A 25,664-nucleotide genomic window follows, 5' to 3' on the forward strand; every position below is an offset into this window, starting at 1 on the left:
CTTACTAAATTCCTCAGGCTGGCCTCAAACTTTTGATCCTCCTGTCTCAGCCTCCTGAGTGGCTGGGATTGTAAGTTTATGCCACCTCACCTGGCTACATTTCTTTATACTAGAAATTAATGAGAAACTCAAGTAAAAATAAAGTATAATGGGCTTGAGGTGTAGCTCAGTGTTAGAGTGAGTACATTCAATCCCCTGCACCAAAACAACAACAAAAACAAAGTTAAGGTTTGGGCTGGGGATGTAGCTCAGTGGTAGAACATGTGGCTTGCATGGGAGAAGTCTTGGGTTTAATCTCCAGCATCAATAATAGCAACAAAACTGTATAAAAAGTATAGTGGCCTGAAAGTATGAAATACCTACATACAAACTTAACAAAATGTGTGCAGTTCAATGAGAAGTACAAAAACACTTCTGAGAAATTAAAGACTTCAATATGCAAAGATGATTGATAAAACATCTCAATATTTTAAAGACATCAATGCTCCCCAATTTGACATACTGAACCAATGAATTCTAATCAAAACTGTAGCTGGGCCGGGCATGGTGGCACATGCCTGTAAACCACTGACTTGGGAGGATGGCAAGTTTGAGATCAGCTTCAGCAACCTATTGAGACTCCTGTGTCAAAATAAAAAAACAAAAGGGGCTGGAACTCTGATTCAGTGGTTAACTGCCCCTGGGTTCAATCCCTAGTACAAAAAAAAAAAAAAAAAAAAGACAATTGTGATATTGGTAGACATACAGATAAGTGGAAACAAGAAATCCGATTACAGATCCAAACATACAGGGTCAACTGATTTTTGACCCACATGTCAAAGTAGTTCACTTGGGAAAAAATGGCCTTCTCAACAAATGGTGCCAGGGCATTTGGATACTCATATGCAAAAAAAATAAATAAATAAAAAAATAAATAAATTCTGTCCTTAGATAATGAAATGAAGAGCCACACACTGGGAGAAAGCAGTTACAAATCACATATTTGATAAAAGAATTGTATTCTGATATATAAAAAAAAAACTCTGAAAATTCACTAATAAAAACTAAATCAAATGAAATGAACAACAGATTTGAACAGATATTTTCCCAAAAATATATAGAAAGCAAATAAACATATGAAAGATATTTAGTATCTTTGGTGATTATAAAATACAAAATTACAATGAGGTAATGCTACAATTCTATTAGAATGTTTAATATTAAAAAGATTAGCTATGTAAGGTAGTTGGAAATTAGAACTCTTATATACTGTTGGTAGGAATGAAAACTGATATAACCAATTTTGGGAGGATGGCAAGTTTGAGATCAGCCTCAGCTTCTGATAGATTCTTAAAAGCCAAACACATATCCAGCCAATCTACTTTTTTGTATTTATAAACATGAAATATATCCAATATAAAGACTTGTGGATCAATGTTCATAGCAGCTTTATTCAGAATAACCCCAAACTGAAAAACAACTTAAATGTCCATCATTCAGTGAATGGATAAATCAATTATGGCATATTTATACAACAGAATAATACTCAGCAAGAAAAAGGGAACAAACTACTAATATATAAAATCTGGCTAGATTTCAAAAACATTATTCTAAATGAAAGACAAAAAGCTGCATTCTAGCCAGGCGTGGTGGTGCATGCCTGTAACCCTAGCGGCTCGGGAGGCAGAGGCAGGAGGATCGCAAGTTCAAAGCCAGCCCTAGCAATTTAGCAAGGCCCTAAGCAACTCAGTGAGACCCTGTCTCTAATAAAATACAAAATAGGGCTTGGGATGTGGCTCAGTGGTTGAGTGCCCCTGAGTTCAATCCCTGGTACCCCCACCCCCCAAAAAAGCTGCATACTAGAAATGTCCAATTTTTTTTGTTGTAGTATTTACATAGCTCCATATATTTATCAAAACTCAAATTGCACATAAAATTTGGTAAAATTATTACATAAATAATATATCTCATAATACTGAATTTAAGAAATACATGATGATGAGGTTGATGTATACATAATTCAGAACACTGGGTTTTTCTTTCTTTCTCTCTCTCTCTCTCTCTTTCTTTCTTATTTTTTTGGTGGTACTGAGGATCAAACCCAGGAGCACTCTACCTCTGAGCTACTTTCCTATCTTTTTTTTTTTTTTTTGTAAACTTTGAGCAGGGTCTTACTAAATTGCTGAGGGTCTTGCTAAGTTGGCTGAGGGTAGCCTTAAACTTGTATTCCTCCTGTTTTACCCTCCTGAGTTGCTGAAATTACAGGCATGGACCACTGTGCCAGGCTACTGATTTCTATTTCTAACAGAAATTGTATGGGAGGAAGCAGCACATAGTAGATGACAATTATTGTTAACAATCTCATGTTGGTTGTTTCATACAAGTTTATTGTTAAAACACACTCACAAACACACAAAAAAAATGGCGATACAGGTAATTTAAGAATAAAAAATAATGACTTGATTTAAATCTTGTACTCCTGATATCCAAATTATAAAGTAAAATAGAAATCAGGGTAATGTTGAAAATCATTTAGTATTAGTAATTTTAGAAAAAAACTGCATTTCTCAAAATCATGACTCGTTTCCTAAGAGTGTTATCTAACAGACACTGGAGATGTTAACTCAGAAAATAAGTTACTTTATAAGGCCCAACTTTGAGACATACTAACACTTACCCAGGGGTTCCACCAATTGGTCAATCAGTCCCATTTTCTTTGCTCTGTCTGCACGAATGTTTCTACCAGTCAGCATCATGTCAAAAGCAGCAGGCACACCCACCTAATAAGCAGACAAGGATCAGAGTATGGAGGAAAATGAAGGTGACAAATGAGCGAATATCTCAATGCAAAAAGTCAAGCCAGATTTTTATGGTACTTATCAGTAAGTTAAATTTTATGCACTGATACACATTTAGGTTTGGGATTAGATACCTCTAACAGAAGCACAAATTTCTACCTCTTCTTTTATTCAATAAGTAAAATTTCTGTTTTCCGGAACTGATAAAGTGGAGAATTAATTTCATGTTTCCTAAAAGTATACCCTTAGGTCATTTCAAGTTTCTTTTCAACCATTTATATAATACTTAAAATTTCTATAATGGAACTACAGTGGAGATGCAGAAATCTGATAATTGTGACAAAGTCTTTAGAAAGAATTTTAGGATTAACAAAAATGTAATCCAGCTAGGGCTTCTTATGTAATACTAGAAAAATGACTTCTAGCAACAAATACCAATAAAAATTAAATGTTTACTCATGGTTTTAAAATTTTTTGATATTCCTATAAAGGAATTTGAAAACTAATACCATAAATCTTCCTTTATTTTTTTTTTTTTTTTGGTGCCTAGTTCATATCAACTTCTTTGCTGATAGTATTTCTTTTTTTGTACTAGGGATTAAACCCAGGGGTGCTTAACCACTGAGCAACACTCTCGGCCCTTTTGTTTTTTCTTTTGAGACAGTGTTTCACTGAGTTGCTTAGGGCCTTGCTAAGTTGCTGAGGCTGGCTCTGAATTTGTATTTCTCCTGCCTCAGCCTCCAGAGTTGCTGTGATTTTAGGTGTGAGCCATAATGCCTGGATGCAAAAAGTATTTCTGAAAAGCCTTGTTTTCATTGAGGAATCTACAATGTCAAAAGCTATGAAGTTCAATAGGCCCTCCAGTTTGATATTAAGATTGCTCTGCAGCCTCCAGATTTGATTCTCCTTTCCCTTGTCCTTAAGAATTCAAGGGTTGGGGGATAGGAGCACTTGCCTAGCATGTGCATCATATTTATTATGAAACATAACCTATATTTTGAAAAGATAAGAGAGTACCATGAAGAAAAGTATAATGCTATATAATGCTAAAGGCTCTTATTTATTTCTACACTTCTTTAGGGACCAAAAAAGGACCTTGATTTTAAGTAATTACAAAATAAATATCAAAAATAAAAATCTGTCAATGATTCTAAAATAGCCTTATATGGGTCTAAATTCTATAATGAATACCTGTATTCATAGTGTTTTGTACAAAAGGAAATAGATCTAAAGGGACACTTAAGTTTTCAGATTCTAAGTTCATGATAGTGGGGCAGGATGGAAGGCGGGGGGGGGGGGGTCTTAAACTCACCATTTTGGGCAGCCTTTGGGTGCCTCCTGCTCCGGGTAGAATCCCCAGCAAGACTTCAGGGACACCTAATACTGTTTTTCTATCTTTTGTTGCTATTCTGTATTGGCATGCAATGGCAAGCTTCAAACAAATGAAAAAATGAATTAGACTGTTGGAAAATGTTAACTTCATAACATCTAAGGATCTCTGAGGGCTAAAGATTATTATAAAGCAAGAAGGTGCCAACAGAATAAACGAAGTTCCTTAGGGTGGTACCTGATGCTTTCTATAATTTACCTTTTCAGCTTTTTCATGCTTTCCCCCTAATTTATTAACCCTTTTGGGTTGTAGGTCTACCTTAAAAACCTTCTCAAAGCTAGAGAATCTTGCAATAGAAAAACACACACATAATTTTATGTGGACCCCAAGTTAAGAAGGCCTGTACTTTAGAGACCTGTCCTTCCAATCAAACAGTTCTACTCAGTTTCCTCATAGGTGCTGCTTACTATGTACTATATGTGGAATGCATTTTCAACCATTTTCTGGTTAGCCAAATTCAGCCCATCTTTTAAGCCCAGACCCAAGTTTTCTTTTAATATTTAATTTTTAGTTTTAGGTGGACACAATATCTTTATTTTATTTTTATGTGGTGCTGAGGGTCGAACCCAGTGCCTCACGTATGCCAGGCGAGCGCGCTACCACTTGAGCCACATCCCCAGCCCCAGAGCCAAGTTTTCTTAATTAACATATGTGAAAATGTCCAGCAAAGAGCCTCACACATGATATATATACAATAAATGTTATTTTCTTTTCCCTTCTTTCTTTTCTTACATGCTTTCTACATACACAAATCTCTTCTCTCCAATAAGGGCACTTGACCACTGAGCCACATCCCAGTCCTATTTTGTATTTAATTTGACACAAGGTCTCAATGAGTTGCTTAGTGTCTCGCTTTTGCTGAGGCTGGCTTTGAACTTGTGATCCTCCTGCCATAGCCTCCCCAGCCACTAGAATTACAGGCATGTGCCAATGCACCTGGCATCTTCTCTCCAATCTTATATTATTTACTATCTTTATTACTCAAAGGAAACTTAAATTTGTTTCTGAACCAGATTTAAAAACATGAATGTGGATCACACTTTTGTATCTTTGCTCTGCAATCTTGAACTTGCTTTTTAGAAATGAAAAGAACCTTGGAAAACACAAATCTCAGTTTATATGTTTACATGTGAAAATATCACAAGTTCGTTTACTTGTTTTATGCCAGTTGCTCTGTCACACAGATTAAGAATTAAAACCTATTCAGAAGTTTAATATGGAAAAAAAGATGAATATCCTCTGAAAATGTTTTGCAAGCTAAGTAACAGCCTTAGGTTTATAGCTGGTGACTCTCACCAATGAACTGGGGTGTCTCAATAACTGGAATACATCTGTACCTCAAGTCCTCCTCCCAAACAGGATCCATTGATGGCAGCCACGACAGGTTTTGGGGACCTTTCAAGTTTCTCAAACATTCTCTGTCCTTCCTGTGATATCTGTGTTGCTTCTTGAGGGGTCTTACAAGAGGCTAACATGCTGAAGTAGCCACAAAAGTAAACAGGAAACAATCATGATGAAACCACATCTACAGTCTTTGTTAAATACATCATCTACTATATACTTATCCCATCCCACCATATATCAATATTTAGTAATGAGTTTTTAAATACAAAACAAAAAAACACGTTACACAATTTATTTTCATTTCTATAACCAATCATCAGATTATAAAGCTTTGTGTATGAGAACATCACTTGGTTAATATTTTCACTATCAAATTAAACAGCAATCAAAACAACAGCAAAACAACAACAAAATACAAAAGCTCTTAGGTTGTTTAGAGGCATTTAAAATTTATTTATTAATAGACCCCCCTATGTTTTTTGGTAGCAGGGATAGAACCTGGGGCATTTAACCATGAGTCACATCCCCAGCACTTTTTTTATTTTTTGAGATAGAGTATTCCTAAGTTGCTTAGGGCCTCACTGAGTTACTGAGGCTGGCTTTGAATTTGCAATCCTCCTGCCTCAGCCTCTGGAGATGCTGGGATTTCAGGGGTGCCCTACCATGCCTGGTCTCCCCCAATGATTTTTTAAAAAATCTGTTACAATAATAATGTTGTAGGAAAAGACTACATTTAGTTTTACATGATTTAGCAATAAGCCCTTCGATTTTTGTCAGTCTTGCTATGCTCACAAAAATAACATAAAAAGTTTTTCAGAAAACTTACTTCTACCTTCTTTCAAAAGGAAGAATTATTAGGCCTAATAATAAATGTTCAAGATAAAAGACAACTTAAAGTTTCCTAAAACTTACTTGATATCAGCACCTGCAACAAAGCAGCCTGGCTTTGATGAGATGAGGACGGCACTTTTGATTTGATCACTGGCCCAGATTTCATCCATTACTTCCATGAACTCTGTTTGTACTTCTTTATTCAGTGTATTTACCTGCCAAGGGAAATAAACCTAAGGGTTTAAATTTGAAATACCAGATGTCTAATATTACCATCAAACGTTTTTGTTATAAGGAAGAAGGAGAAGCAGAAAACAAACCCAGTAGTTTTCTATTCAGGCACCTTTGGCCAAGTACTAGAACCCCTTCCTTAAAAACAGGAGGGGAAATTTAAATCATACTCCTAAGAGTTTGAATCACATGTAAGCTACAAATAAGTTTACAAACATTTATTGGCAGGGAAAAATCTGTATAATATTAAGGAAAAAAGGAAATCAAAATCAGACACACAGTGTGATCTTAGCTTTATAAATATTACTTATTAAAAGTGGATTAAATGTAGTTATCTTTGGGTTTGGATTATGAATGATTATTATTTTCTTCTTCATAATTTTTTGTAGTTTTAAAATTTTCTATCACCCGCATATATTGTGTTCAGAAAAATATTCAATGAGAAAATTCTGAAAAAATACCTTAAACTTGAATCATTGTTTAGTGGGTGCTAAGATTTACTCTAGTGATAGTGTCAAGTGCTTTCATTTAGGCCTCTGGTTATAAGATTTTTAAAGTATGAAAGCTTTACACCATTTTGAGATGGGGGAAAAGCATGGGTTCCTGCATTAAAGCTCTTCTTGGCAAAAGACTGGAGTAATACTGCATGCCTTGTTGAAGTTGCCAGACACAAATGAGGTTCCACTTTGAAAAGAACTTGATTTCTAATATTTGAGTTGCATGGAGTCATTCAGATTCCAAGAAGCTTAACAGCCAAGTGTCCACATTTAACCAGCCAATGTACTATGAATAATGACCAATACAGGTAATAAAGAAAGTGGATCCAATAAACTCATATTTAAGATGGGCAGTGAATTTCAATTCTTATAAACAAAGCTTTTACTTTGGTTCTGATCTAATAAGTCACATCCTTATTCTACACTGTAAACAGAAGGCTAGTGTCATTAATCCTCAATATCAATCTGACACTTAGAGTCAACAAGAAGGAATTCTTACATGAGAATATCTGCTTTAGAAAACTACCTTCATGGGGCAATCTGTCAAACTTTAACCATCAACATTATTAATCCATGTGATAGGATTATTGCCAGATTGGTAGATTCCTTTCCACTCAGGATTAGATCAGTAGATGTAGTTAGTAGAAATAACTGCAGAAAGTTAAATTAGGTACCTTTGAATTGGGTGAGTTAAGTCGAATAACTGCCACATTCCCTTTGACGCCATAGTTAACATGGGTTCTAGCTAAAAGAGACAAGAAAATTTATTAGTAAATGTTTACTACAAAATAATCTAAGAAGCAATATAAGTATGACCACAAGAAATTAAACTTACCCAGCAAAGCAGAAGACCCTGAAAAGTTGCGGCAACTACAACCTGTAAGGAAAGGGCATTTCAAAATTAATTATTGTGCAAAACAGGATTTCTTTAGTATCCTGAGATACAGCAAAGCTGGAATTTTCGGTAACAACCACCCACCCCCAATCAGAACAATGTAGTCTAGACCATCATTGTGACTACTACTACATCTTTTTCATTTCAATTATCAGGTCATGTGATTACTCAGATACTAAATAAGGTAGGTAAGAGAACGTCCCCTCTCCCTCTGCCAAAGATGATACATCCCCAGAAGCTGTGAATATATTAGGTTACATGGCAAAGAGGGATTGAAGTTGCAAATGGAATTGATTGCTAGTCAGTTGACCTATATAGGAAGAGTATCATGGATTATCCCAGTGGGTTTAGTGTAATCACAAAAGGGAAGAGAGAGGTGAACAGAATCAGAGAGATAACAGTGAGAGAATGTCTTGGCCCCAGGATACTGGAAGAAGGAAGGAAGTGAGCAAAAAGTTAAGAATGCAGGCAGCTTCTTGAAGCTAGAAAAGGTAAAGTAACTGATTTTCCCTTACAGCATCCACAATGACCAGAGCTCTGTCCACACCATTGATTTTAGCCTAAGGAGGCCCATTATGGACTTCTGATCTCTGTAACTATAAGATAATACATTTTTACTGCTTTAGATACTAAGCTTGTAATGATTACAGCAGTTATAAGAAATTAATACAGTAAGTAATAAGTAAACTACAAAGCAATCCTTACAGTCAGTTCCAAATGTACTCCAAATATATCCTAACTATGCTTTCCAGCCACATCTACTTACATTTTTATGGAGAGATAGACTTTATGGTGTTATCCAAAGTAATATCAAGGGGAAACAATGGCTACTATAAATGAAACATTCCATATCACACTTTGCTATTATAAGTATTTCTAACTGAAAATGTCTATACTGTACTCCACCAAGAATATTCCTACATTTTGGATAACAAAGACCAGCTCTGTTCTCTCCTTCTTAATCTCTTCTCTAGTTTAGTTTCTCCAGCATGATGATATAGAGATCTATCTTGATATGACTTATAGCCATCCTGGTTGTAACCACCATTTTGCTTATCAGGATAAAATGGCAACCACCCCAAACCCTATAGGACAAACAAAATGGTTAAAATAGTCAGCTGAGTGTGTTGTACTGGCCACTGATGCCCAGACTGTTTCTTCACTGACAATGGACATATTTTTTTTTTTAAGAGAGTGAGAGAGGGCTGGGGATGTGGCTCAAGCGGTAGCGCGCTCGCCTGGCATGCGTGCAACCGGGGTTCGATCCTCAGCACCACATACCAACAAAGATGTTGTGTCCGCCAAGAACTAAAAAATAAATAAAATTCTCTCTCTCTCTCTCTCTCTCTCTCTCTCTCTCTCTCCTCTCTCACTCTCTCTTAAAAAAAAATAAAAATAAAAATAAAAAAAAAAGAGAGTGAGAGAGAGAGAGAGAAGGAGAGAGAATTTTTAATATTTTATTTTTTTTTTAGTTTTTCGGTGGATACAACATCTTTGTTGTACGTGGTGCTGAGGATTGAACCTGGGCCACACGCATGCCAGACGAGCGCGCTACCGCTTGAGCCACATCCCCAGCCCGACAATGGACATATTAATAGTTTTTGAGGAAGACCAGGTATTTGCTGGTTGGTGGCCCAACTCTGACTAGCTTAGCATACAAATTCCATCTTCCTAAGTCTGGGGATGTGGCTTAGTGGCCTAGCAAGCATGAAGTCCTGGGTTTGATCTCCAGCATTGCACCTCACCAATGGACTCTTCCTCCTACCTTGGGAATGAGATTTATTGACCTGTTGTGCTGCAGCCCAAGCACACTTCTGAAAATTAAGTCCCCAATAAATTGTACTTTGTGCAATCCTGGATCTATCTGCTTCTTTCTTCAGTCACATGGTCCCTTCTCATACACCAGGACTGGGTTTTTCCATAATAACAATGCTGATGTGATCTTTTGGTTCGTGGAGGGCCTTTCAATTTGGACTCTAACAGAGAAGGTAAGGAATATTGGGGAATTCTAGGCAAATTTGTTCTGGGCATTCCTCCTTCTCTTTTTACCATTAAGGGTCACTTTTATTCTGCTCTCATCCAAACATCTTGCTCTCTGTGGTAACCAAGTTGTTCTGGAGGACACCCAGTGTCAACATCTCTTAATAACAATTTCCAGTCGCCTTCAAAAAAACCTTTCTTCCCTTGTCTTTCATTCATGGTTTACTTTAAACCATTTCTCCTATGTGCCTCTTTAATGCTATACTCCTTTTTCCTCCCCATATCTTTCAAATCTTGCTGTAGTCTTACGAGAAAGTTTTCTTTGGTTTTTTTCAATGCTAGATATCAAATCCAGGGCCTCCTGCATGCTAGGCAAGTACTCTATCACTGGGCCACATTCTTGGCCCCCCATTAATATTATTTTTTAAATTATTAGTACTAATACTTCTATTTTCATTGAATTCTAATTTTTCATTGAATATGTGGGAACCACTGATTTGGAGAACCTAATGATGGGTAGAATGGGGAGGAATCAATATTTAGCCAAGGCTCTTGCTTCTATCAGCTTTTTTCTCCATCTTTCAATTTTTTAAAGAAAGGGAAAGGGAAAGGAAGAAAAGGGAAGGGAAGAGGAAGGAAGGGACAGAAAATAGCAGCTTTATATAGGTCTTGAAAGGCAATATAACATATTACTGAGAAAACTATATCTGGCCCCAGAACCAGAGTAGGGTGATCTCAGGTTCTCTGTCTGCATTTGTTTTCTAAGCAATCCAAATCAGCCCTCTTAGTACAAAGACAAAGAATGGGTTCAATCATTAGGTTTATTCACTACCTGTGTGATCATGAACAAGTCTCTGGGTGAATTTCAGTGTTTTAAGATAGGAAAAGCCAGCCATCATTTTCATTCAGTGCCTGTTTCACTAATGACATGCTTCCCCTCTGCTTCTCTACCATTTGAAATCTGTGTCATTTGTATTTATCAATTTTCCTTCTTTGTATTTGCATCGTGGTTTTAATATTTTCCACAAACCTCACCTTCAGATTTCAACTATACAACTACAATTGCTCCCTGCCCAATTTGTTTTTGTTGTTGTTTTTGTGTGTGCTAGGAATTAAACCCAGGGGTGCTTTACCACTAACCTATCCCCCCAGCCCTTTTCTATTTATTTTGAGATGGGGTCTTTTTAAGTTGCCCAGGATGGCCTTAAACTTGTGATTCTCTTACCTTAGCCTCCCGAATTGTGGGGATCATAGGCATGAGCAACTGCAAACTGCTGTCTTCCTGCTTTTTGACCTTTATCATTTACTGATTGTTCTCTAATTTCAGCAGTTATAGCAGGTGTTCTGTTAACTAAATTATGATCCCTTCCAGCAACACATCATTCAAAAAAATCTACTATGACCTAACATGCACTGTTCTAGGAACTTGAAGTAAAAAGGTAGAAAACAAACAAACAAAAAACCTGTCTTGGTGGAGATTACATTCCAGGGCAACAGGGGATATGATATCTAGGAAAAATCAGTTCCTACTCAATATAGATAAATGAAAACATGACAATCAATCCAGAATCCAAAAGAAGTTTGCTTGTAAAGTAGAAATTCTAGTGGGAAGGGAAGCAGGGGATAAGCCATTCCATCTAGAATAGGGCAGAGCAAGAACCGACTGACTGGGAGAATAGTTTGGGACAGGCAAAGTAGAAGGAGAAAATCCAAGAAACATGAATATGTAAATAAGTACATCAGAAGTGCTTAAGGAAAAAAGAAGAGAAACTAAGAGCAAGCATGGATTGCAATTTTATTTTTTTTTTTTTATTTTTTTTTTTTGTTTTTTTTTAAATTTATTTATTTATTTATTTTTTGGCAGACACAACGTCTTTGTATGTGGTGCTGAGGATCGAACCCGGGTCGCCTTTGTATGTGGTGCTGAGGATCGAACCCGGGTCGCACGCATGCCAGGCGAGCGCGCTACCGCTTGAGCCACATCCCCAGCCCCATGGATTGCAATTTTAAAGATCAAATATTTGAGCTAACAGGAGGTGTGCATTGACCTATAGTTTAAGCCATTTTAACTCTTGCCAACTAACCCTCCTTTCCTGTAAACACACCCACACACTTACATAAAACCTCTTTAAAATAGGAACAAAAAGAGAAAATCTATAAATGCACAAATATATTTAGAAAAGAATTCCAAACCATACTCAACTAAATCAAGTTGAAGTACAAAGTAACTTTGTTTTTGGAATCTGTCTTTACCAATGCATAATACCAAAGCTTACTCTAGCAGCCGGATGAACTTTAGCCTACATCTGCTATGCCAGGAAAAGAGAAACCTTTGTCCTACTTTTTAGTCATCTTTATATGTAACTCAAATGAATATATAAAGATCACGTGAGCTACAATCAGTGGAGACAGCTGAATTGTACTGACACAAATTTCGAATTTGAAAATGTTATTCTCCTTTTAACAACAGCTTTCCTCAAAATTTAACCTTGAGAGAAGAAATGGGATTAAGAAAGTGAGTCTCGAATTAAAAAACACTACATCACATTTTTCTCTAATTGAGAACCTGTGGAACTTATTACTGACATAATTAGGAATTTAGATTGAGAAGGAGTAGGAATTAGATACCATGGTCAAGATGTGATTTTCATTTCATAGTTATAGTCAGAATTCTAGCACTTGTAGAGCACGAGTGCACTAAAACTTCAAGAATTACAAGTCAGTTTCAAGAGAGTTCAATCATTTCCCAGCAAATGTCATAGTCTCATTAAAAGTCTCTGCAATGCAGGGGCTGGGGCTGTGACTCAGTAATAGAGCACTCGCTGGGCACAAGTGAGGCACTTGGTTTGATCCTCAGTGCCACATAAAAATAAAATAAAGGTATTATGTCCACTTACAACTAAAAAAATATGTATTTTTTTTAAAAGTCTGTACAATGCACTGGCACACGCATTCAAGGTAAAGGAACAATCTGTTGTCTAAAAATGGTAATCCAGGTGTATAGGTAATTTAAAATTCACTTTGTAGATATTTTTCCAAAATTTATAAATTGCTATCGAAAAAAGCAGTAACTGGGCTGGGATTGTGGCTCAGGGGTAGAGCGCTTGCCTCACATGTGTGAGACCTTGGGTTTGATCCTCAGCACCACATAAAAATAAATAAGTGAAATAAAGGTATTGTGTTCAACTACAACTAAATATAAATATTTTTTTTAAAAAGAAAAAAGCAGTAACTATCACGAAACATATTTTCTAATTGGTGGAAACAATGCAAAATATAGGCACATAAATTTCTATAGAGAAAATATAAAGATTAAGCTGTTTTTTATCACACATGTTAAATGAAATAAATTGAGGATTCTTGGATGTACATAATTATAGTTCTCCAGGGTTGAAAACAGTTATTAATAGTGAACATTTATTGAGCATTTACTTCAAGATAAACTGCTTTATATCTTCATAACCTCACAAAGTAGAACTATTCTCCCATTTTAAAAATGAGAAAAGATATAGAAATTAATTGTACAAGGTCACCCCAAGGTTTCAAACCCAGAAGTCAGACCCCATGTTTAATGCTTTTAATTGTTCTGACACTCTACTTCTCAATGCTAAAGAAAGTTTACAGTCTCAACCATTCATTTGACAGATAAGAAAATAAAGCCCATTTTGATTAAGGTTATTTGTCCAAAGTAACACAACTAGTGATCGGAAACCATGTGGCCTGACTACTACATTAGTGCCAATCTATAAGAAATGCCTTACAAATTTTGCAGGAGCAAATTCAAAAATATGATTTTTCAAAAGTGTTAAATGACATATGTGGAAAATAAGGAAAAATATGAAGTGAAAACGCAATCAAATGCTAACGGGAGGAATGTGAGTAGTAAGACAATGGATGATTCTTTTTTCTTAATCTCTTTCTCTAGTCTTTACAGGATTTCATTTTTTTGTAATGTAGTGATATTATGATTGGTATACATAAGCATCCTGTGGAGATTAAAAATAGGCTGAAAAAATAAAGAAGAAAAAGATTCAATCATTTAATTAATTCCTTGCAGTTAAGGGAGACTCCAGCTACCTGTCTTAAAAAACAAAAACAAAAAAAACACTACCCACTGGTTCAGCAGGAAGGAGAGAATTCATATTACAAATTAAAGCAAAAGTTCATAATTAAGTGGTATTAAGTGAAACATGCAGTGAAGTCCACGTTGGACCTCACAGATTTGGGACAAAAGAAAAATGACAGGTTTTCTAGAGCTACCCTCTTTGACACATTTACTGCTGATTTTCAGGAGGAAAAAAGATAATATACCTAATACAGCAGAAACAAAATTAGATATAGGTCTTAAAATTATGTAAAGTTTTATTTATTAGGACTCAAGTTATTTGCATATGCTTAAAATGTGTCAAGGTGCAAAACCTCGCGTTTCCACATACTACATGTTCACACAGGAATTATTGAAACTTCAAGAGTTCAGCTACGCATTTAAGTACAAAAATGGTTCTTAGGAAGGAGCAGGGAATGGCAGGGATCTCCAAGGCTGGCCAGTTTCATCCGAGAAGCTTGTAAGACACCTCTTGTTGCAAGTCAAGGTGCTGTGGGGCCTCAACGATGAGACAGACTGGGTCCTGATCCTCCTGATCTGTGTCAGGCCCAGGCCAACAATAAATAAAAACAAGAAGGGCGTGAGCCCAGTAGTGCTACGCGGGAGACCTGCGGAAACAGCCAGAGTGGGTGGAAAGGGCTCAGAAATGCTGGGAGTTACGGAGCCTGAAATCGCTGCAGGACTTGGGAGCTGTGAGAGTTAGTGACAGTCCCTTCTCAAGGACACAGGAAAAGGGGTTCCAGGACAGTATGCCCAGGCAGAAGGGGTCACTCGGCAGAAGTGGACAGGCGGCAGCGAGGGACAGGCGCAGCTCTTAGCCGCTCCAGTTCCTGCAGGAGTTCTATCTGAGATTCCCAGGTGCCCTCAGCCAGGTCTCACCTCGGGAGCGGAGGATCCTGAAGGCGTTGAAGCGGTTGAGGCTGCCAATTGCTCGGGAGGCCACCATCTTGAACAGGAGAGGACGAAAGTAGAGAGCGCTTCTATCTCCAGCGGCAAGAGCAGACCACTTTTTCCTATAGCCTAACTGGCCAGGCGCCCGACGAATTGCCTGACTAAAACCCAGGCGCTGAGTTGCTACGAGCCTCTTAACACTGCCCTTCCCTCCCGGCTCACAGGGCCAAAAGGGATGCTTTCTCTGCCCAAGGACGAAGGTCCTAGGAAGAGGGGGCGGAGCGCCGGTTTTTTTAGTCAGGCGGCTGGCGGGCAGTCCGCAAGGTCGGCAACTCTTGCTGGCGGGGGTGAGGGGTCCTTTCTAGGACGGGTCTACGCCCCGGTCCCTGTAGGTCTTGGCACTCGGGACCGAACCTCGGCGGGAGTGAGATCCCCCACGGAAGCGGACTGAGGTGAGACTGTGCACTGCACCCGATATTCGGCCTGTTTGGCTTTTTATTTTTCCTGTCGCCCCCAAGCAGATCCCACTTCCTTGCTTGCGGGAACAGAGAACACTCGCTGCGCCAGTGTCCGCGGCTCCTTCTCCCTGGAAGAGTAGAAAGTGGACAAGCCGGAGAGAGGTCTTCCGACCGGGCCGACAGTGCGCAGCGCATAGGCAGTGACTGGGAATCGCGTTATAGCAGTAGCTCAGAGCGGCAGGGTCACCGGTCTTAATTTATCACCGCAGGTTAACTAACTGCATGAGTGTGTGCCTAAAACGCTGGGCTGCGTTTGAGTGTTTGTTGTTGTTTCACTTCTTTACTTGTAGCCAAGTTAGAGGCTGTTGAGATTCAGAACCGTGCCATGGGTTTACCCTGATGTCTGCTCTTAAGGGGGGGGGGGGGGCTGGCCATCCTGCTTGGTGACCCAGTGCTCAGGGGCACTTTCTAATCTTGAAGGGACCTGGCGATCATCTGGTCACTCATCCCCCTTCTGCCCCCCACCCCGATTCCGAACTTTACTGGCGAAGAAACAAACCCGGACCAATCAGAGTGGGTTCGTCCATGGCCACAGGTGATAGGACTAGAGCCTAAATCTACATTTAATTAAGAACTCTGCATTGCACGATAGCTGTTTTGTGTTGAAAGATGGGCTCCGGTCCTAGAATACAGTGACCTTTTTTTTTTTTTTTTTTAACGTAATACTGAGGATCTATCCTGCTCCAGGCACCATTTTATTTAATCCTCATAATCCCAAAATTAGTTTCAGTTTTTTGGTTGAAAATGAAATTATGCAAACTTTCTGGTCTTTGGCAAAGCCAGGATTTAGACATAAAAAGGAGGCTTAGATTATGCAAACTTTCTGGTCTTTGGCAAAGCCAGGATTTAGACATAAAAAGCTGAACTTCACTACTCACCAGATTGACTCTTATACAAGAAAGGAAACAAATGGCAGGGAAGTTGAGACTTAAATGAGAAGTATGGAAAGAAAGGAGAGCCTTTTCTGTTTTAAAGTCCTCCATCACTGGGAGCATTTTAAGCAGAAACTGGTAACCACTTCTCATAAATTGCAAAAAGGATTTTTTTTTTTTTTGAGGGCGGTCGGGGAGGGCGGATACCAGGGATTGAACTCAGGGGCACTTGGGCACTGACCCACATTCCCAGCCCCTTTTTCTCTTTCTGTATTGTATTTAGAAATGGGGTGGGGGTGGGGGCCTGTAGCTCAGCGGTAGGGCGCTTGCCGCACCTGTGTGAGGCACCACATAAATAAATAAAATAAAGGTATTGTGTCCATTTACAACTGAAGTTAAAAAAAAAAAAAAAGAAAGAAACAGGGTCTCACAGAGTTGCTTAGCGCTTCTCCGAACTCGTGATCCTCCTGTCTCAGCCTACCAAGCCAAGCTGCTGGGATTACAGGACCCTGGCACAAAAAGTATTCTTGATGCCAAAAGATAATTTCCAGTTCTGAGCCTGTCTTGTGCCCACATAGTACTCTGTTATGAACCTTATTGCATGCAGGGCCTATTTAGATCAGGGGTTGCAAACCTTTTTTCGGAAGGGCCAAACAATAAGTAGTTTGGGTTTTGTGAGTCCACTTTGGTCTCTGCTATATATTTTTTGTTTTGTTTACAGCTCTTTAAAAATGTAAAAACTGGGGCTAAGGGTGTAGCTCAGTGGTAGGGGAGGCCCCAGATTTCCACACTCCCGAGCAGCAAAAAGAAAAAAAAATAATACCTCTTTATTCCTTCCATATAGAGATTCAGGTTTATGGATTTTTTTTTTTTTCTGACACAAAATGGAGTCTCACTATACATTTGTTCTGCAGCTTTCTTTTTTTTGTGCCTGTGTGTGTTGCTGGGGATTGAACCCTGGGCCTTGTGCATGCAAGGCAAGTAGTCTACCAACTGAGCTATATCCCCATGAAGCTTTCTTTTTCATTTAATATATGTTATGGACATCTTTCCTTGTCAATATATACATAATGTATATGTATGTTTCATTTTTCTTTTCAACCCCCTTACAGTATCTCATGTTAAGCTTATGGTAATTTAAATATTTCCTATTGATGTGCATTAGATTAGTTCCAGTTTTTCACAAATGTAAGCAGTGCTACAGTGAATATCTTGAGTACTCCTATAAGCTTGAGAAATATGTGTGAAACACATGCATTTTGAATATTTCCAGAGGTTAGAGACGAATAAGAGTTTTTTTGAATTTGGAAATTTACAATTTTAATTTTGACAAATAGCTATAAAATTGCCTTCCAAAAAGGTCTTAGCAATTTATACTTCTGTCAAATAAAATAAGAAAGTGGTTAAAACTATTCTTACCAGAATTTTGTATTAACCATATATTTAATACTTGCCAATCTGATAAATTTGAAATGATACCTTGCTTTAATTTTTTTAAAAAGATTTTATTGTTAGTGAGAGGGAACTGTTTTTATTTTATTTGCTTTACCTTTCTTTTTTGGGGGGTCCTGAGAATCAAAACCAGGACCTCACAACACGCGCCAGGCGAATACAACTCCCAGCCCCTGACGTTTTAATTTCTTCTGAGTTGCTCATTTGCTCCTTTTTGCTTTTCATCTGTGCATTAGGAAGGGATCTTTCAGATAATTTAAGTCAACTTGATTAAAGGGGTTTTTTATTGGCTTACAGAACTAAAAACACAATAGAGGAGGGTTTCAGAAAGGATCCGACCAGGGTTCCAAGTTTTTTTCCTTCAAATTCTTAGCTCTGTTCTTTTTGGAGTTGGTTCTTTCCTAGGCTAGTATTGTTCGTGTTTTCATAGTACTATAGCCATTTGAAACATCGAAAGGAAAGATTTATGTTCTAGAATTCCAGGGGGAAGACTTAATGTTAGGCTGATTAAACCATCCGTTATCAATACCAGTGGCCAAGGTAATATCATGCAAAGTTTTAGACCTTAGTTACCTGAACCATTGATCGTGGTATAGAGAATGAGATTGTAATAATGGGTTAAATCCTGAAGTTGGACTGAATTCAATCCCACGTAAAGCACATATAGCAACTATGTAATGGGGTAAAAGGCATACTGGAGTTAAAAACTACATATTCCATTATAGATTTTGTTTTCCTATAATTTGAAACAAGTTCTTTGTGAATTATGAATATTAATCCTTTCTGTTGTACATATTACAAATATTTTCTCTGAATCTATTGTTTGCCTTTTAACTTGAGTTTAGTATCTTTTGCTATGTATGTATTTTAAATGTTTATATAATCAGATCTATTAATTATTGTTTCCCATTATGGCTTCTGGTTTTGTGCAAGAGATTGGAATCCCTTTCCTATCTAAGATTATCTACTGGTATTTTTTCCCGGCACTTTTATAGTTGCAAAAATATATTTAAATCTTTAATCCATCTTGCATTCTTTTGTTGTTGTTGTTGTTGTTGTTGTTCTTATTATTATTTGTGTGTGTGTGTGTGTGTGTGTGTGGTGCTGGGGATTGAACCCAGGGCCTTGTGCATTCGAGACAAGCACTTTACCAACTGAGCTATATCTCCAGCCCTGTACTAATTTTTTTTAATATTTATTTTATTAGTTGTAGTTGGACACAATCCCTTTATTTTATTTATTTATTTTAATGTGGTGCTGAGGATCGAACCCAGGGCCTTGCACGTGATAGCCGAACACTCTACTGCTGAGCCACAACCCCAGCCCCTTTTGTACTTATGATGTGAGCTATGAATGCAATTTTTTCCCAAATGGTTAGCCATTTTCCCTGCAATTTTTTTGGATAATTCATCTTTCTTCTACTTAGTTGAAATGCTGTATTTGGATACTAAATTCTCTTATATGTGGGTATGCTTCTAAACTTGCTACATCCTGTTCTGTTGATAGTTTCATTCATTCCTGTGCTAGAACTTGCTCTATTTTCATTACTAGTGCTTTATAAAAAGTTTTGACATCTCTTAAAGCAAGGTTCCCCCTTTTGTTTTTAATACTTCTTGGATTATTTTCATGGATTTTATTTCAAAATGGGCCTACTTAAGGGAATTTATCCCAGGCTCTGTGGTATTGTAAGTAGCTTCTAGAAATGAAGGTAGTCATCTCATGGCCTCTTTTGAGTTTCCCTGGCCAGAATCCCTGGAATATTCTCTAGGCTGGTGAGCCTAGCTAGAGCTTGGACTCCTCCATCTTTTTCCAGTCCATATGTTTGGAACATGTGATTTTTTTTTTTCCTTTTTGAAAGCCATAAGGCATAAGCCTTTTAAACCTTAAGGCTTTTATATTATCTGTTGTTAAGTATCAAAGTCCTACCACGTTTAGCAGTTTAAAACAATATTTGTTCTCATACAGTTTCTTCAAGTCAAGAATATGGAGTGACTTAGCTGGGTTGTTCTAATGAGTTTCTTTTTTTTAAACTTTTTTTTTTTTTTAAGAGAGAGAATTTTTTAAAACATTTATTCTTTTTTTAGTTTTTGGTGGACACAACATCTTTGTTTATATGTGGTGCTGAGGATCGAACCCGGGCCGCACGCATGCCAGGCGAGCGCGCTACCGCTTGAGCCACATCCCCAGCCCCCTAACAAGTTTCTTATGAGATGCTATCAGATATGTTGGCTAGAGCTGTAGTCATCTGAAAGCTTGCCTGTGCTAGAGGATTGACTTCCAAGCTTTCTCATATGGCTGTTGACAGGAGGTATCAGTTTTTCCAATATGTAAGCCTCCTCATAAGGCTGCTTGTGATGTGCCATCTGACTTCCCCCAGCATGATCTGAGAGAAAGACTTAAGACTGAAGCTGCAGTATTTCTTATAGCCTAATATCAGGAGAGACATACCATCACTTCTGACATATTCTTTTGTTTAAACAAACCAACTGCAGTGTAGCAAGGGAGGCAACCAATCAAGGGTATGAGTACTAAAAGGGGAAGTTTATTGGAGTTCAGCTTGGAGGTTGGCTACCATAACCTTCATTGACAAATCCCATGAGTTCTTCTCATTTTTTTAAAAATTAAAACATGTTTCAAAATTAAGAAATTATAAAAAATATCCAATGACAAGTGTTCCTTCCACTTAAGTTTCCCTTCCTTCCTGCTAAAAATTATTTTTTAATATTTTCTTTGTACTTCCAAGGATGTTTTATATTGATAGAAGGAAATTACATACTGTTTTTTTCTTTTTTTAAACATGATTGATACACACTATTTTGTATCCTGTTTTCTTCACTTAATAATATAGCTTAGAAATGGTTCTGTGCGCTGGGTACACACCTGTAATCCCAGCATCCGGGGAGGCTGAGGCAGAAGGATCTCAAGTTCAAAACCAGCTTCAGCAACACAGCGAGGCCCTAAGCAACTTACTGAGATCCTGTCTCTAAATAAAATATAAAAAGAGGCAGGGATGTGGTTCAGTGGTTAGGCGCCCCTGGATTCAATTCCTGGTACCAAAAAAAGAAATGGTTCTGTGTTGGTACATAATAATTTCTTTATCTCTTACAGGTGCATAATATAGGGTTGTAGCATGATTTTTTTATCTAGTGCCCTTTTTGTTGGTTATTCTAATCTTGCTATTATGGTGGCAACATAAGTCATGAATATAATGTCCAATAAGGTAAATTCATGGTAGTGGAATTGCCGAATTAAAAGTCAGATGTGGGGCTGGGGTTGTGGCTCAGTGGTCGAGCACTCGCCTAGCATCTGTGAGGCCCTCGATTCGATCCTCAGCACCACATAAAAATAAATAAATAAATAAATAAATAAATAAATAAAATAAAGGTATTGTGTCCAATTACAACTAAAAAATTAATATATTTTTAAAAAATTTTGGGAGTAAATAAAACATTAAAACTTTTTTAGTGTAGGCAAATAATTACCAAATTGTCCTGCCTAGGAATTGCACAGTTCACACCTTGGTGGCGGCATATGAGTGTGTGTTTATTCATACTCTTATCCACACAGTATATGTCAAGACTTTTTGATTCTTCACTGATTTTATAGACAATTAAATCTGTGTGATTTTAATTTTAATTTCTCTTATAAGTAGAACTGAAGATGTTTTCATATATTGAAGAGCCATTTATATTTCCTTTTCTCTTAACAGTCTGTTCATATCCTGTATCCATTTGCTGTTTTTTTTTCCCCCATTTGTTTTGTAGGAACAAATTGGGAAATTTAACATTTTGGGACCTGATATATTTTAAATATTTTTACTATATAGGCTTTTTATATGTTTTTTGGCTTTATAATTATTTTGGAATAGAAACCAACTTTTGAAGAAAAAAGTAGCAAGTACATAACTTCAAAATTTTTTTCTAATAGCAATTGAGAGTAAGCTCCTAATGTGATGCTTCCCCATCTCTGAAAACTTTAGTGTTTCAGATATTCCTAAAATACAGATATTCCATAAAGCCTTCTATATAATCATAACACAGCCTTCAAAGGCAGGGGATTAACACTATTGTTTTCATGGTCCTGTCCAGCAGTCTGTTTCTTTGGCCTGAAAGAGAAAAGCACAAACCTGGAGCTAGACTGCCAGGGTTCAAATCCCAGCTCTACTATTTACTAGCTTTGGGTCTTTGGGCAAGTCACTAAATCCCTCTATGCCTCTGTTCCCTCATCTCACAAAAATCTATAATAATCATGCCTGATTCTTAGGTCATTGTGAGAATTCTATGGTTAGTGCTTATAATAGTGTGAAAACTATAACAGTACAGCTATTATAATGTCATTATTAGAAAAAAGATAGACTAGTTTTATATTAGCTATGGTTATCAGAGATTATAGACCACAAATTGCCCAAATAACCTAGGATATACTTTGTTCTTCTCTTTTTTAGGTTTCAAAATGACTTCCATCTTGACTTCCACTTTAAAAAACCTTCCCAATACATCAAAATGGGCCCTCAGATTTTGTAAGTATAATTGTTCAATTTTAAAATTAGATTTGGATTTATGAGCACTTTACATTGAAAGATATTGCTTTTTGTAAATAATTTATTTTGTCTTTCAGCTGTAAGACCTTTAAGCTGTTCCTCCCAGCTATTAGCTGCCTCAGGTACAGTAATTTAAAAAACAAACATTTCTTATTTAAGTGTTAGATTCTATATTTGTGAATTTTAAGTAAAAACCAAAACTAATTTGCTAGTTCTCTTTTTGTCAGCAACATGAACATCACTATTACCTTCAAATTCAAAACATTATGGATTAGGCTGGGGATGTGGCTCAGTGGTAGAGCATTTGCTTAGTATGTGTAATACCCTGGGTTCAATTCACACCACTGCAAACAAAACTTATAGGGCTTGAAGATAGGAGATAGCTTTTTGTGTTTTGAAGCTCATTGGATTCATGAAATTTCCATAAACTTGTTGGTCGGTTTTTTTACCCTGTGGCTATCAGTCCTAGAGATGATTAGTTTACAAGTAGCCTTGAGACCATTATGGAGCTAAAAGTTAACTTTTAAAATTTGCAGTTAGTGATAGGCTTCTCTATTGAATATCTTCTTACCCCATTTATAAGGTATTATTGATATAGAGGGGAACTAGTTAATAAAAGAAAATTGTTCAGCTAACATGAAATAAAAGTAAGGAAATTTATTGATTTGATATGGTCATTTAGACCCTCAGTAAAACCAGTGAATTAGGCCTCTTCATGGTTGAATATACGCTTCTGCAGAATTTGCTTTAGGTATATATCTTCACTGGTCAGTGCCAAAAATACCCTGACAAATTCTTAGCATTTTTCTCCTTGCCTTTTTTTTTTTTTGTATTGACCTATACCTCTCATTTTGGTTATATGTTGGTCTTTCTACTTACATAAGAATAGAAAAAGTACCTTCCAAGATTCAGAAGACTTGTACTGGGTTCTAGCTATACTTTCTTGGGCAGTGTGGCCTTGAATTGGTCACCTTACTTCCCTGTGCTTTAGTTTCTTCCTCTAAACAAGAAATAATTCTAGTCTTGACAATGATATATAGCTATGAAGATATCTCAAAGCCCTTTAAAAACCCTATAAACTCAAGTTCAAGATGGTATTGTTATATTCTCAGAGATCTGTGCCTAATCACAATTAGAGAAGTTTCATGTTGTCGTGTAACAAGTAGATTTTCTATGACTTCTAAATTCTAACTAGAGTGTAGATTTTTGTTAGCTCCACAAAGAATAATTTCTTTCTGTCTCATTTCACCTTTTCCCTAATTCAAATGTGCACCAGGCCTTTGCTGTGCACATTCACACAAATAGACCTAATCTTGCTGAGTGGGAGAAGGTCATTCTGAATGCCTACAAAGAAGGCATTTATGTGGCATTGAGACTGTTCTTCATGTTGCTCTGTAACTATTTTGTTATATTTTGTCTGCCCAACTACATTGTGAAACTCTTGTGAGACGAGTTTTCTGTGTCCTCAGTGTCTAACATGGTGTCCTATAAGTGGTTTGTATTAACATTGATGATGATAATGGTGCAATAAGGCGCCTAATAAAACAAAGAAATGTGACCAGCTGATTTGAGGGCAGGGAGTGGCATGTGCTAGTGCTGAGCAGGTTTTAGGTTGCAGTAATTTTGTTACTAATATTTCCTCTTCCCACTCATGTGAATGTCCCTGCTTGACTGGGCTGTTAGGATGAAGGAATTAGAAGAAAGGAGTATAGGATTCATTGATGATGTTTTCTGGTGAACTATGTGTTCCAGGAAATTTTGACTACTTGCTATCATGACACAGTACTAAACCAGTCAGGGTCACTCCAGGTGAACTGGGCTGGTACGAAATAATCACACAAAGACAGAGAAATACCTTTTTCTTTGGGTTCTGTGATGGCTTCTCTGACTCAGCCCCCACAAAGGAGGCAAGGCAGGCAAGAAAGAGAGTGAGGAGCATGTTCTGAACCCTTTTATTGGGGAGAAGCTATTCAAATGAGGCAAGGGGTCAGGTTTCAGGGGGTTGAGTCTAACTTCGCGATGTCTTGCTGTCAGCAGACTGACATCTTGGAAGGCTATGCCCTTCCCATGTGCTGTGTGGGGATCATAGGCAGAACAAGTGAAAAGGACACATACAGCCCAAATGGGAGGCAATGTCCAGTCCACTTTGTGTGCTCAGTGTTCATAGTTCATTCACATACAGCCTATGGTTGGCTCACCACATACATAGCTCCTGTCCAGAATGGCTCATGACACTTTGCTGGTTATATATACCTATGTTTACATCTCTCTCTAAATATATACATATGGAAATATAGCAGCTATATAATTCTTGATGCATCTTTATCTTCTTTGATTTTAATTGTACGTGAAGAATATATGAATCAGACAGTCATTGAATCCTAGATTTTGAAGTCATCGAGTCCTTCCTCATTTGCAAATAAGAAATTGTTGTCAGAACTCTTAATTCAGATTCTTATGATTCATTTCTACTGTGTGCCCTTAGCACAGTAGAATACATATAAAGGAGCTGATTTATTGCCCTTGAGAAAATTTTGATGTGCTTAAGAGCCAGTGTGCACATGAAAAACAATGAGAATCCTCTAGGAGACATATTTACTGTGTTCAATACATAATGAATAACAAATGTTTTTAAAATATGGTTTATAGAATTAGTTTAATTTACTTTTTAATAATTGTTTCATAGGCAATTTTTGCCCTAGTGCTGTCCATAGAATTTCAGAGGCAGTGACTACAGGTAATCACAGTTATCAGGAAAGTTTTACTAGGAGGTAGAATGTTAAGTAACCTGAGAGACCTGAAAAAATTGGATGAAATGGGACCATACAGATGGAAAGGTCCCTGAATAGAGGTAAGGAGGTTGGGGCAAAAAAAAAAAAAAAAAAAAAAAAGATTATATACCCCAACAACGTCACATACACACACACACAAAAAAAGGTAAGGAGGTTGAAGTAAGCAAAGCTGTAAGGGACTGGGAACTTGCTCGACTTTTTATATTTTGAAGAGTCATGGAAAATACTTTCAGATTGTTAAGGAGGAACCAAGTAAAGTATGAAATTCATTAGAGGAATAAAGAATTCAAATTTTATCCGAAAATATATAAAAAGAGTACGTGTTCAGTTCTTGAAAAGCACAATGATCATGTATCATCAGTCTTTTCATCACATTATTCTTTCTAAGGTCAGTCATAAGTAATCTGCAAATTTAGTGGCCTGTTTTCGGTCCTCATTTGCCTTGAGGATTGAAACATCAACCTGTCTCATTCTCCGTGCCTTCCCTGCTCTTATACACCATCTGTCTGGCTCTCTGGAGCATGCACCTCACTCCCCACCACCGTGTGC

General features: G+C 37.3%; 2 protein-coding genes across 2 annotated transcripts in view; one reads left to right on the forward strand and one right to left on the reverse strand.

Moving 5' to 3' along the window:
- Window positions 1-15,186, reverse strand: part of Hadha (hydroxyacyl-CoA dehydrogenase trifunctional multienzyme complex subunit alpha) — a 39,881-nt gene extending 24,695 nt beyond the window's left edge. Inside the window, exons 1-7 of the mRNA XM_026408183.2 lie at window positions 14,930-15,186; window positions 7,906-7,947; window positions 7,745-7,815; window positions 6,424-6,557; window positions 5,505-5,643; window positions 4,090-4,209; window positions 2,657-2,759 (exon numbers count right to left, since the gene is read on the reverse strand). Coding sequence (XP_026263968.1) covers window positions 2,657-2,759; window positions 4,090-4,209; window positions 5,505-5,643; window positions 6,424-6,557; window positions 7,745-7,815; window positions 7,906-7,947; window positions 14,930-14,996 — 676 coding nt within the window. The 5' untranslated portion in view covers window positions 14,997-15,186. The remainder of the gene's footprint in view (window positions 1-2,656; window positions 2,760-4,089; window positions 4,210-5,504; window positions 5,644-6,423; window positions 6,558-7,744; window positions 7,816-7,905; window positions 7,948-14,929) is intronic.
- Window positions 15,187-15,290: 104 nt separating this feature from the next.
- The window catches only part of Hadhb (hydroxyacyl-CoA dehydrogenase trifunctional multienzyme complex subunit beta), a 38,980-nt gene continuing 28,606 nt past the window's right edge, over window positions 15,291-25,664 (forward strand). Inside the window, exons 1-3 of the mRNA XM_026408307.2 lie at window positions 15,291-15,393; window positions 22,228-22,302; window positions 22,401-22,445. Coding sequence (XP_026264092.2) covers window positions 22,236-22,302; window positions 22,401-22,445 — 112 coding nt within the window. The 5' untranslated portion in view covers window positions 15,291-15,393; window positions 22,228-22,235. The remainder of the gene's footprint in view (window positions 15,394-22,227; window positions 22,303-22,400; window positions 22,446-25,664) is intronic.

This window comes from Urocitellus parryii, chromosome 12 (assembly GCF_045843805.1).
Source record: "Urocitellus parryii isolate mUroPar1 chromosome 12, mUroPar1.hap1, whole genome shotgun sequence".
Lineage (NCBI taxonomy): Eukaryota > Metazoa > Chordata > Mammalia > Rodentia > Sciuridae > Urocitellus > Urocitellus parryii.